Source organism: Aethina tumida, chromosome 4 (genome assembly GCF_024364675.1).
Source record: "Aethina tumida isolate Nest 87 chromosome 4, icAetTumi1.1, whole genome shotgun sequence".
Taxonomy (NCBI): Eukaryota; Metazoa; Arthropoda; class Insecta; order Coleoptera; family Nitidulidae; genus Aethina; species Aethina tumida.
The window spans coordinates 28,436,122-28,449,244 of record NC_065438.1 but is presented as its reverse complement, the minus strand read 5'-3'; the positions used below and the strand labels follow the sequence as shown (position 1 = coordinate 28,449,244).

At 27.3% G+C, this 13,123-nt stretch overlaps 3 protein-coding genes across 3 annotated transcripts; 1 reads left to right on the top strand and 2 right to left on the bottom strand.

The window, feature by feature from the left end:
- Positions 1-133: 133 nt before the first annotated feature.
- On the bottom strand, positions 134-5,664 carry LOC109596564 (uncharacterized). The gene is made up of 3 exons (XM_020012132.2): positions 5,388-5,664; positions 386-1,163; positions 134-326 (listed from the first exon to the last, which is right to left on the bottom strand). Exons 1-3 carry the CDS (start codon positions 5,397-5,399, stop codon positions 172-174), a joined length of 945 nt encoding a protein of 314 aa, XP_019867691.1. The 5' UTR covers positions 5,400-5,664; the 3' UTR covers positions 134-171.
- A 3,136-nt stretch (positions 5,665-8,800) lies between these two features.
- Positions 8,801-11,720, bottom strand: LOC109596151 (SET domain-containing protein 4). The gene is made up of 2 exons (XM_020011647.2): positions 11,626-11,720; positions 8,801-10,061 (listed from the first exon to the last, which is right to left on the bottom strand). Exon 2 carries the CDS (start codon positions 10,059-10,061, stop codon positions 8,808-8,810), a length of 1,254 nt encoding a protein of 417 aa, XP_019867206.2. The 5' UTR covers positions 11,626-11,720; the 3' UTR covers positions 8,801-8,807.
- Positions 11,444-12,756, top strand: LOC109596575 (uracil phosphoribosyltransferase homolog). Its single transcript, XM_020012144.2, has 5 exons — positions 11,444-11,577; positions 11,691-11,810; positions 11,868-12,180; positions 12,238-12,393; positions 12,444-12,756. Exons 2-5 carry the CDS (start codon positions 11,698-11,700, stop codon positions 12,516-12,518), a joined length of 657 nt encoding a protein of 218 aa, XP_019867703.1. The 5' UTR covers positions 11,444-11,577; positions 11,691-11,697; the 3' UTR covers positions 12,519-12,756.
- The last annotated feature ends 367 nt before the right edge of the window (positions 12,757-13,123 follow it).

Here is a 13,123-nt window from a genome sequence, read left to right as displayed (position 1 = left end):
AAATGCATTACTTAGTTAAAATAGAAAATGAATTCTAAAATTCATGTTTAAGTAATTCCATTAATAAAATTTATACATTTGCGCAATATCAGCGCAAATATATAAATTATTTTTTCAAAATAAAACTCAGTCCATTATTAAACTTATTTAATTAAATTAAAGTGGTACATATTAATTCTTAAATATTCTTCGTTTCTTCGATTCTTCCCTTAAGTCTACTAAAACTGACGACTCTTTCGAGTTGATGAAAGGTTCAACGACAGTATGGGGTTGGGTAGATTGTACAATTCCTGCTGGAGCCAAAACTTGAGGTGGGTTTCTGTTCACTAAAAATATATATAAGTTATTACAATAACATATTTCTTTTAATATTGTTTATTATTACCTAATTCTTCATCTTCTTCGTCCACTGCAATTACAGGTTCTGCAACTCTATCCGGAAATTCAATGATAGTAATATTTTTAGGTGGTTGCTCTTCCAACTCGGAAGTCTCCACCACAACTGCCTCTGTTTCGGGAACGAAAATGGCATCTTTATTGTTGACATAATCTAATTGTACTGGTCCAGTGGGAATACCGTAGACCTCACTGACTTTAATGGGTGTGTCTATGGATACAAAGGTGTCCTGTTTAACAGGTGCAATGACCGCTCCGATCTTGATCGGGATGTTGTAACCATTATGCACAATTTTAATTTCGGACGGAAAGACAACACTGGTTTTTAAACTGTAGACGATAATTGGGACGTCAAGTACAATCTTGACTGCTGGTGTGCACTGTTTCAGTTCGTTGTTTTCATTTCTGATGGTCATTACTGGTTTAGTCTTGGAGACGCTCATTATTTCTGCGTTGGAGACCATTTGCATGTTTTCTTGCGAGACCACCAACATAGGAACCACCGTAAACTTGTTGGCTATTGAGTAAGGTGCTTCAGCAAGGATATTAATTGTCGGCAGTACGTTGGAGAACTGATGGGGAAGTCTCTGGTCAAAAAGATTACTGTAGAAGGGTATATATGGGGTGTAGTTTGGTATTTGATTTGCATAATTTCCTATAAGGTTGTAATACGGTTCACTGTATCTGAAAAAATTGTAATAGGGATTGTACAGATGAGGATTGGCATATACTGAGGAGACTCCCACCAATAAGGAAACCAAGAGAATCTGTAAAAATAAATAATGATAATAAGTTACTTATATTAAAATATAAATGAAAGTGTTTTTCATATTTTGTAATTAAAACGAACCTTGTTATAATTTAAACATACTTGCGAACATTGACGCCAATTAAACAATTGAACCGGTATTGCACTTCCTCATTAAATCAAAATGTATTAGTATTCTGCTTCAGATTATTTTACAGTACAAGTGGTATTTCTTTAATTAAGGTATTTTTTTATCAAAATCTTGTTTTTACTTAATTTTCTTTATAATTGCATGCCTTAAACTTGACCTTGGGAGTCTGGAATCGTGTGAATGTAGCCTTGTCGATGGCGGCTAAAATAGATACTGTAAAGTTTGTTGACTGAAATTATAAATGTAATTTATTGCACGCTATTGACGTAATTGTAGCCAAGATGAGCTTTGCGTTTCACCAACAGTTTACATTCAGTTTTACAAGTAAAACAAATTTTGTATAAAAAAACTAGCCTTATCAAAGTTTTTTACTTTAGTTTTTTGTTGCTTAATTATAAAGCGGCCATGAATGTAAAAGGGTAAAATTTCCTTTACGCAAGGTTGGTTTAACCTGATAGTAATTGAAGTGATCATGAATCTTAACTTAATAAATCAGGTACCCGTTTAAGTTTTTCTAGTTAATAGCTTATTAGCTGAAGAATTTCATAATCAAACAGTTTTATCGAGGTATAATTTAAAATTAGATTCGCAACATTAAACAACATGGTTAAGAGCAATATAATGTTTTTATTCCAATATTAAAACAATTTTAATTAGCTTCCATCTAACATTCTTGTTCGGAAGCAAAAGAAGTAACTTTTTGTTCCGACTTCAACTTTTGTAGACATTTCGTTCATATATCAATCATTTTATAGACTATGAATCATAGTCAGGGAAGTAACTTTTAATTAACAAACACCCAATATTTACAGTTCAACGTTTAACTTCAAAAATCCGCTACACCATTCAATCCAAATTGCGCCCACAGTTTTCGCCCACTTTCACTAAATTTGCGGTGAAATGAAGTGTAAGTATACAATGTCCATGCTTTTCGTCAATGTCAATGGCGATCGTCAACCTTTCTTGTTGTTATCGCCAGTTTTTGCAATTACTCGCGAAAACTTAATGCGGCTATTAAATCAAGTTTTTAATCCTCAAAATAAATCTGTCTGTCTTTTATATGGTTGTTTCTCCAAGGTAGTGCTACAGTTTTATATGACATTATGATTTAAATTCTACATCTACATCTACATCATTTAGTTTGACTAATTGATATTATCAAAGTGTTATTGTGAAGTTATTATTGATGCCATTAATGGCTTTTAATGCGGGTAAAAACATATTTAACCCACCCATCCACGCAAAATTGTTTGCAATGATATTAATATTCCAAAAAAGTACAAACTCAAGACAAGAATGTAAAAGATAAGTTAAGTAGTTTAAATTGTTAAGTTGTTGGATACCAAGTATTTATTGTTCGCCAATAAATAAATCTTCATCCGACATATATTATTCATTGGACAGAAGACCGTTACTCTGACACAATAATATTTCAGGGGTCAATTATATTAAGAATGTTTCGTTGTTCAGTTTTACAATTTAAATATAACAGTGTGGATTATGTGAATGCTGATCGACTAATCTATTTCGTTAGGAGCTTTGCCAACTTATTATTCAAAATAAGTCAGATAATATTCTAATTAACTGTATATTAGTGAGACACAATATAAGCTTTACATCTCAGTTAATGTGATTTCGTGGTCACGATTATTACATCTCTAAAATTAACAAGTTATAATATTGATATTAGTTATTAATATTAGTATTATTGGATAACTAGCTACCAGTAGTAACTAGTATAAGAGAAATTGTAGATGTACATTGATTGAAAACCAAATTGCTATCAGTAATATATAATCTAAGATAATATTACGTGTTTTAAAGTGTAAAGTGAACAACAGTCTAATGCCATTAAATTAAGGCTTAAACGATCAATCAAAATATTAATTATTAAAATAAAGGTATTCATTAAGTCCATAAATGCATTTGAGTCGTACACTTACACACATTTAAATTTTAAATTAGGCGTTCTATCTTTTCGGGATATCAAGGTCGTCAATTATCGGAGCCATTGATTTGATGGGGTTCATTAGATGATTTAAGTTGAATGAACAATTTGAAGAACATCCATAAGTGGGCGGGTGAAAATAAACAATGTGTTAATGCTATTGTTTTAGTTCGGTGCGTTGATCGTGGTGTGAATCAAGAAAGATCATCGAGACGCAATATTAGATAATTGTGATGTGGTTTCCTGTCCCCCGAGTCCACAGACAAGTTGCGTTGGATTAATGGATGCATTGATTTAATTGGAATTTTTTTATCTTTTTTATAGGCGTTCACATGTCTAACATATTCTTTAGAGAATAAAAAACATGTATAGCACCTTAAATATATTTTTTAAGTTATGTTGTTTACAAACCACTTCAATTTAAATAGCCTTTAAAACACTTGAGAGTAAATTTTAAACATTTACATAGTTTAAGATAAAACATAAGTTGACAATGATTAATATAAAAACAAATATTCACATTAGTGTTATATTACAAAGTAGGGTTTTTCCTTTAACAACGAAATGCAATTAAAATATATACATACAAATCTGTGTTTATTTGTGACTTTTCGAGCGAAATTATTTATATAAACATATAAATTTTGCTTATTACAAAATATTTTAATTGATTCTAATAGTCATAACGTTTTTTTACAAATATTTTTATATGATTCTTCAATTCAAATAAATTCAACAATTTTATTATTACGACTCAAAATATAGTATAGTTTGTCAAATTTAAATTAAATAAATTCTGGAAAACGTTACTTTTGTGTACAACGATTAATTTAAAAATATATTTTCATATTAGTGTTGTATTACAAAATAAGATATTTCCTTTAAAAATGAAATGCAATTAAAAAATGTACATACAATCTGTGTATATTTACTGGATTAATTAATTATTTTTAATTCAATCAATAATAATTTAAATTATTATTATTTATATTAATAGCACAACAATTCAAGAATATATTTTGATTTATTTGTAATTACAGAACATTTTAATTAGTCTTAATAGTCAAAACATTTTTTATTTCTTATATGAATATTCAATTTAAAGATATACATACAATTTTGTTAATTATTATGAATCAAATCGTATAGTTACTATCAATTAAATTATATACAATAATTAATTTAATTTTTCTTCTTAAGGAAAAATACAATTAAAAAAATACATTGTATATATTTATTTGTGTGATTATTATTGTACGATATTTTTTGATGTGAAATTGATTCTTAAACATAAATATTTGATATATAAATCTAGATTATGATTATTTAGATTAATTTTGTTTATCACAAAACATTTTAAATAATCTTAATAATCATAACGTTTTTTATTTATTACTTTAAATTATTTCTTATATGAATTTTTTATTCAAATAAATTCATGAATTTGAATAATTAACCAAACCAACGAACCAAATCATACAGTTTGTCACAGTGAAATAATTCATAACATTCAAATATTTTATATTTTAAATTTAAATTTATTATTTTTTAAATCTTAATAGTTTTTAACAATTATTTCTTATATAAATCTGTAATTTAAATAAATTCAAGCATTTTATTGATTATTACAAATTAAAATTATTATCAAATTTTTAAATTTAAACTGGATTTATTCGTTTATTTTATTATTAATTTTCAATAAAATTTTATATTTAATAATAATTGCTAAGAAATAACATTAATACCGTGCCGAAGATTTATTGTTTTGAAATTTAGAATAAAATAAACATAAAATATTTTTATTATCATTAATATTCTAAAAACAGTTTTTTTTGTCTTATTTCCTAGTTCTTATTTAAATAAAATCGATTTACATAATATATGTTAAATTGGATGCCAAATGGCTGAAGAAATACTATAAAAGTATGCTTATTTGCATTACTATTTACTATAATTTATTTATATTTAAATAGGTTATGGAAAAACTATGCTATGCTATGCCAATTATGTATATGATATAATTATAAATATATAATAAATTCTTAGTTTTTTTGTAATTTAGGGTCTAAAATAGTAGAAATGGCGTCGATGAAAACCAATTAAATTAAATTTAAAAAACAATTTATAAAAGAAAAAAAACTTACTGGATATGTCATTGCGGCTCTTTAACGTTCCGATGTCACTGACTGTTAAATAAAGTAGTTGCTGCAGCGGACACTGTCCTGATCATCGACACGAAACCTCGACAGTTTTACCTGAGGACTGGGCTCCTTACGGATCTCTTCAGTGGATTTATACGACACCTCTTCGTCGAAGCAACCCCACTCATAATATGCATCCATTACCAAATATAAAACACGATGGGCACTTATCGTAAAGACATCCTTCAAACTGTGTTTGCCTATGACCCGGATCTTCGTGACTGTCGAGGCTTAGGTGGAGAAGCAAAACGAGAAGTCCACTGGCAATAATGTGTGATAATTATGAATAATTTTTACATGTAATATTTATTATTATGTTTCAATTTTAGAACTTTAATATAATGTTATATATAACATACAAAAAATTAAAATATTTTTTTTAATTATTAAAATTAAACTGTTCTGATTCTGAATATTTCTTACAACAAATTATTTGGTACAGTTTGTTTTACATATGAGCAGCACCACTCAAGTTCCAGGTATATTGTGACAGAACTCGTATGGTCTCGGTGTATTCCCTATGACCCGGATCCAAGGAGTCTGCAGACGGCAAGTTGATCTTGAATGTCTCAAGATGCTGAAATTAAAACCATTATGATGCATTTGGGTTATTCCCCGTGAAATCATTAAAATATTTTAGATATTTTTGCTCAATATTTTAATTTTAATTGTTTTATCATGAAGGTAATATCAATTATAATTTATTTTAGCACAAAATAAAAAAAAATAATTGACTATGATTCGAGTTATTTATTATCATGGATTATAATTAATGTAATTTGTCTGTAATAAAAATAATCTAATTAAGAAGTTTGATACATAAATAAAGCTTAAAGGTTAAATGGTGAGTAAAAAATTCCATTACCGTCAATTGAAATTATTCCAATAAAGCGCTGATATGATACGATAGTCAAATCATTTTACTCAAATGAGAGGAAGAATCCGATATATGGATATTATGGTAATGATTACATTTTTGTAGTACATTATTTTTACATTCCAAATTAAAATTTTGTCAACACCAGCCAACATAAGAGTTAGCAGTGCATTTTCATCTTTCTTAATTTACAAGTAAGTATTGAAAATTATATCTGGAGACTTACTTTTATTAAAATAAAAAAATATAATATACAATATATACTACGTTACTCAACGATGTAGGTTTCCACTAGTGAAAGAATTTTTAAAACAGGTTCATTAGTTCCAGAGATTATCCCCTACATACAATCAAAGTTACCTTTCCATAATATTAGTGTAGACGTACACGTGAAAAAGATTTAATTTTTATAATAACAAGAGTAACTAGTGCGTATATATTAATTTCAAATCTTAATATTAAGAAAGAGTAGTTATATTTTTTGTAAATAAAATATTTATTCTGGGATAATTACACAGTAATTAAAATATTTATTATTTAATATGCGCAAGATTGTCGGAAATATTAGACAAATAAAAACAAAAAATATTTTCGAGATATACCTGTAGATAAACGAAAATTTTAATGACCAAACAGATGACTCCATAAAATATTTAAAATACAAGGACATAAAAACAATTCATAAACCTGCCACACATTTTGAACAGGTAAAACTTAAAAAAAATATATGACTTTAATTTGGCTTTAATCACTATTTTTATTTAAGATAGATAAATTGCGAAAAAGCAATTCAGTTAAATGGAAAATTATTGATTACTAAACTAAAACGTCGTTTACGTATAAAGTAAGAATTACCATGTCAAGGGATTAATGGTTGTTCTCCGAAACCAGCTACGTTGAAATTTTGGAATGCATTTATCAACGAAGGTCCATGAAAATCCCCACCTTAATTAAAGGTCACATCAAGTCCTTACTTCCCGATCGGAACGATACCATTGAACTTCGAATGTCGAAATCGGTGCATAGTTTTCTGACATTATTTATATGGTGCCGCTGCTGACTGATTCTTGAATCCACAATGTTGTAGGTGCTCTTAATTAATTCCAATGGTTTACATATTCTCCCTGAAATACAGGTTTAGATGAAAATTTAAAGCATTTTTCGGTGTCTTTGTTGAGACACTTGTTGAATCGTTTTAAAAAATGTTTTGGCGTTGTACAAGATATAACTAAAGAGTGAAACAAAATGAGCTAAGCATTTATTTTATATACTGTTATACATACCTTTATATCAATAATTACAGTACTCATCAACAATTACCTTGTTTAATTTTATTCTTTTTGCATATGCCACAATATTTAGAACACTTAATATTCATAAGCCTATTTTGAGAAACAATATACATATATAAGTATACTTACACAATTGCTATGTTATTCAGTAGTCGCGAATAACTGTAACACACATATAATTATTTAAATAAATTTTCTGCGACGGTCTTTGTAAACACACATTGACAGATGCTAATGAGTTTGAATTCTAAGAACCAAAGATGCCTTGTTGATTTATTGTGATTTACACATCTACAAATAAATCGTTTTAGTGGTAACATATGCTTAAAATACCTGTTTGTATATAATAGGAAAATTGATTGCCCCATTTATAAAAGAAATTCCCAAAAAATAGAAATTTGTTAATACATATTTATAAAGAATACCTAAAGGGCCTTAAAAGAGTGTGGAAATTAGTAAATAAATTAATAAATTTTTCAACTACGTATATATTTTTTCTTGCAAAACAATTCTTCTAACCTAATGTAACAATATTAAGTATGTACTTTATTAAATCTTAAATTGGTTGCAGTGTGTAAAGGTAAATATACACAAATAACAAAGATATTTACGATATCAATTAAGTTTTATTGTCAAAACATGTTATGAGTGGGATGGATTGTGTAGGATTAATTCCGGAGCACTACCAAAATTGTATCGATGAGTATGCAGAGTACAGTTAGTAATTAGGCATCAATGTATTAATCTACTTAATTTATTAATTTAATTTATGTCATAAATTTGGCGGTCTAATATTGCAAAATGGTTTCATCTGATAAGTTGTAAACAAATGTGCAATAATCACTAACTGTATCCTGTGGGAAGTTCAATTTAACACATTGTAATTTAATAAGGTTTGTGTACTTAAAGAAGTGCCTTAATCTTAATATTTAATGTTTATAATATGGACATACGGTCTACTAAGAATTAAGTCTGTAGACAGACAAACAATAATCACGAATATTACTATTTCATGTTTTTCTTAATGCATTTAAATTTTTTAATCTTCTAAAGAGTTAATGACATGAAATTCAGTTTAAAGTGTCTTTTTTCATTTGCATAATTATACCTCGGCCTGTAGCTTCGTTTTTACGTATATATTAAGATTTATGACACTGTTTTTAACTTTAGAAATAAAGCACACACACTAAAATATTATTTTTTTATTAATTCTTTTATAAAACTTATTCTATATCTTAAATAATCTTCTAAATTCTTTATGTACACATTTTTAATTAACATACAATTAAAATTTAACATATCTCTTTCAAACATTGACAATTTGAATTCCAACAATACATTTCTAAACCTTCTGAGAGATGTGCTAAAATCATCTGGATAACTGTCACTATAAATAATACAATTGTAATTTTTAAGTTGACAATTTTGTCCTACAAATATCAATCCTTTCAAGTTGAATGATATTCCAGAATAACCAATGTAAAGTTCTTCAGTTAGTCCGTGCTCCTTTACAAACTTATACTGTCTTCCATCGAGTACCAATTGAAGCACTTCTGTCACTTCAGAAAAAGAGAATTTGACGACGTCAAACTTATTGCCAGGAATAAAAAATCCATATTCCATAAGTAACTTCAGGTTATCATGTGGTCCATAAGATATGAAAACTTGTTCGTTCTTCTTGTAATCAAATAGTGTTTTCAAAGAATAAAAGTACTTCCCATTGACTTCAACAAGTTCAGCTTCTGTGCCTGCTTCAAAATCGTGATTAAACATATCCAAATACGGACATAATGCCATTGATGGATCATCTAGTAATATATTTGACTTGTACTTAGTTAACGATAGTATTATTTGTGGATTTACGAAAACTGCCCTAGAATTGACCATACAGTAAGCCCATCTAAATTCTTTAAATTCTATCTCAATATCGTTTTTTAGGATTTGCTTTAGTCGTTGATAACTTTCATCACATATTTCTATATATTTTTTTAATATATTTTGTATGTCGTTGGGAACCATTTTTAAATCTTCTTCATCACAAAGCCAGGGAAGAGGTGGTGGCTCATCAGGTAAAGAGTTAATGTAACTTTTCCATACCGAATCATTTTTATGTGTAATTAAAAATAATGAAAGCAAATCTTGCATCTTAATTTGGCATAAATTTATTTCAGTTTGTGAAAATAAAATATGTTTCAAAATATTAGAATTTAAAACAGTATTTAAAGTTATCATTAAATGAAATGGTACGCAAATAATAATATCGTTATTCTTAAAGTTATTTAATGACGCTACACCACGTCCTGTATTTGGAAAGTTTTTTAATGTTAATTTTGTGTCATTCATCCAATTATTGGATTTCAACCATTTTTTTAGAGCTATTATTGCGGGATCAGAGTCCAATTTCTCAATGTAATGTTTTCGCTTTCTTTTCCTCTCAGTTCTTCCCATCTAAAATTATTAAAGAACTAATTTAATTAATAGTAATTAATATATAGTATAATATAACAAAATTCAATTTTATATGAATATAAATTCTAATCTAATCTAATCTAATTTTGGCTTTCTAATGAAAGTGACGTTATAACCTTTCAGATTTATTTTTGCACAACTAATAATAATTCTTTTAACAAAAATAAAATTGAATTCTGCATTGAATTACATCATATTTATCACCTTTTATAGTTTCTTCTCTCATAAAATTGAGCTAATTGTCTATTTCACAATCTCTAGATTTATTCCTCTTTATAAATATAGTATTCGGTTTAACAAGTACTAAACTGATTCGGAAGAACTCATGATATTCTAGGATATTTTTACACTTTATTCCATGATTTTGTTGATCACAACAAACAAAATAGAATAGAAGAATGTTCATGTTTAAATGCCAAAAGGTTTTGTTAGGTTTTAAAATATTTCAATGTAGTATGTATGTTATAGTAAATTAAAATATCAATAACATATAACAATTTTTCTAAAGTTTTAGTCATTTATTGTAAGTGTTTTATGAGCCACCGTTAAATGGTTATTTTCAAGTTCTTTTTAAATTGTACTGTATATTCGATATATTAATAAGTTATGTATTTTCATGACTAATGATTTATTTAAATTATTTTATTGTTTGTGAGATTACTAAAGTCAAGCATATAACTATATTTCAGTCATTTTTTATATAAATTTAAAAGTCATTTCTAAAATATTGAAGTATGATAGAGTAATAGACATTGTTAATCTAAATATTTAACGAACATTTAGAACATTTGAACATGAACTAAGAAATTTAAATTTTGACTGAATTGATGCATAATAAATAAATTCATAATCAGCAACGACATTTCCGTTTTTGAGCATATTTAAAAGATAAAATCTTGTTTTATTTCATTTTTAATTATTTCAATATAATAATATTACAATTAAAACAGTGATTTAAATAAATTATTAATTGAGCCCTTTAATTCGATATGTGTAAATTTTATCAAGAAATTAAAATTAGTATTTTAATATACCATAATATATGTGATATATTATAAAAAATTACTTTTTCGATGCGAAAATTTAATTATAGTTTCAATCAAACAGTTTAAGAACCAATTAAATATTATTAATTTTTAAAATAGATAATTATTAATCCCATGTAGAATAGTAAAATAATAAGCACCCAAATGAAATATGTATATATACTTATATTTATTTTTTTAAACTGTTTATATAAGGAACTTGAAACTTGTACGCATAAGTTGTGGTAAATAAATAAAAACGAATATTGTAGAAACGTGTCCTTATTTAATCATGACATGCCAAGAAACCTGCTCATACTAATAAAAACGTTTGAGCACCTCTGGATCGTCGCCAAAAAACAATTTTTAGGACTGCGGAAATCGTTCCGATCCGAAGCAGCCACTAACCTAGCTTTTCATTGCTTTGTCAGAAAGTGAGAAGTTTAAGTCATTTAACTTACAATTAACAGGTACAGTTTAGTTAGTTATTTAAATACTGTAACAAAAAAATAACTTACGATTTTCGCCTTTAGTTGTTTATTTTCAACCAGCACGCGTTGTACTACTGTAACCTCACTTTTAGGTTTAAAATGGGCAGTGTGGAAGTGGAGCACATGAACATTTATTGTAAGGAATATGACAGTCTGAAAGTTTTACATGCTCATGACCAAATAAAAGAATTGCAATCCATCCTCAGGGACAAGTAAGTAACCTATTGAAAAATAAACATAATGTAATGTTTGTTGTTACATTTATTCAGAAACACAACTCGGAGTGATTTTAAATTTTACGCCGATCGCCTTATTCGCCTAGTGATAGAAGAGAGTCTGAATCAACTGCCTTTTACGGATTGCAAAGTTACTACACCCACTGGTGCCACTTACAATGGTCTCAAATACAAATCTGGTAATTGTGGAGTTTCGATAGTTAGATCTGGTGAATCCATGGAGCAAGGATTGAGGGACTGTTGCAGAAGTATAAGAATAGGCAAAATCCTTGTGGAATCTGATGCAGAAACTCATGAAGCAAGAGTTGTGTATGCTCGATTCCCAGAAGATATATCTCAGAGACATGTATGTTAAAATATATGTATGTATATTGCCTACTGATGTTAATTTATTTGTTTATAGGTGTTACTGATGTATCCTATTATGTCAACTGGCAATACTGTCAGTAAAGCTGTGAATGTGCTAAAGGAACATGGAGTAAAAGAAGAATGCATTATATTGAGCAATTTGTTTTGCACACCAGCTGCTGTACAGACTGTTCTTGACTCATATCCTAAAGTAGAATTAATTAACTTGTTATTCCAAAAATTAATTTACTTTAATTTCAGATGAAAATATTGACATCAGAAGTACATCCAGTAGCACCAAATCATTTTGGACAAAAATATTTTGGAACAGATTGAAGACTGATTTTATCATTGTCAAATGAATATTTTTAGATATATTACATTTATTAATTGTTAAATACCTATGCAATTTAATGTGTTGGCTTAAATAAGTCAGTATTAGGTATTATTAATTTAAACTTTAGTTTAATTTTATCTGGTAATTGTTTTATGTATATTTTAATTAAGGATATTTATTATTTTTGTAATATAATTGTTGATATAGATATGACAAATAAATAAATTACTAGTCGAATTGTAAACAAATTTTAATTTATGATAGACTTATGTTTTACCATTTTGAGTAAAATTTGTTAATAGATTTAATTAAAATGATTGAAAATAGTGCGCTTTATCTATTATTTTTTTTTCATTTTGAATATTACTCGCATACTCAAAACATTGGTATCAGTCACTTTTATTATTAAAGAGAATTGTATTTAATTTTATTGGATATTTAATGTTTTTTATTTGAAATATGAAGAAAACAATAATATATATTATTGATAGTTTAGTTTTAATAAAGTGTGCCACACTACATTAATGTAATATATAAATGGAAAATTTTAGTGAAGACTGTAATTTGAAAGTCTAATAAAGCTTAAATAAACAGTAACTATAAT

Bases quoted from the DNA above. Each gene is read 5' to 3' on its own strand.
- LOC109596564 (XM_020012132.2), bottom strand. The intron at 327-385 runs GTAATAATAAAC...ATATATTTTTAG, and splicing joins CGAAGAAGATGAAGAATTAG to TGAACAGAAACCCACCTCAA.
- LOC109596151 (XM_020011647.2), bottom strand. From the start codon at position 10,061: ATGGGAAGAACTGAGAGGAAAAGAAAGCGAAAACATTACATTGAGAAA.
- LOC109596575 (XM_020012144.2), top strand. From the start codon at position 11,698: ATGGGCAGTGTGGAAGTGGAGCACATGAACATTTATTGTAAGGAATAT. The intron at 11,811-11,867 runs GTAAGTAACCTA...ACATTTATTCAG, and splicing joins CAATCCATCCTCAGGGACAA to AAACACAACTCGGAGTGATT. The intron at 12,394-12,443 runs GTAGAATTAATT...CTTTAATTTCAG, and splicing joins TTCTTGACTCATATCCTAAA to ATGAAAATATTGACATCAGA.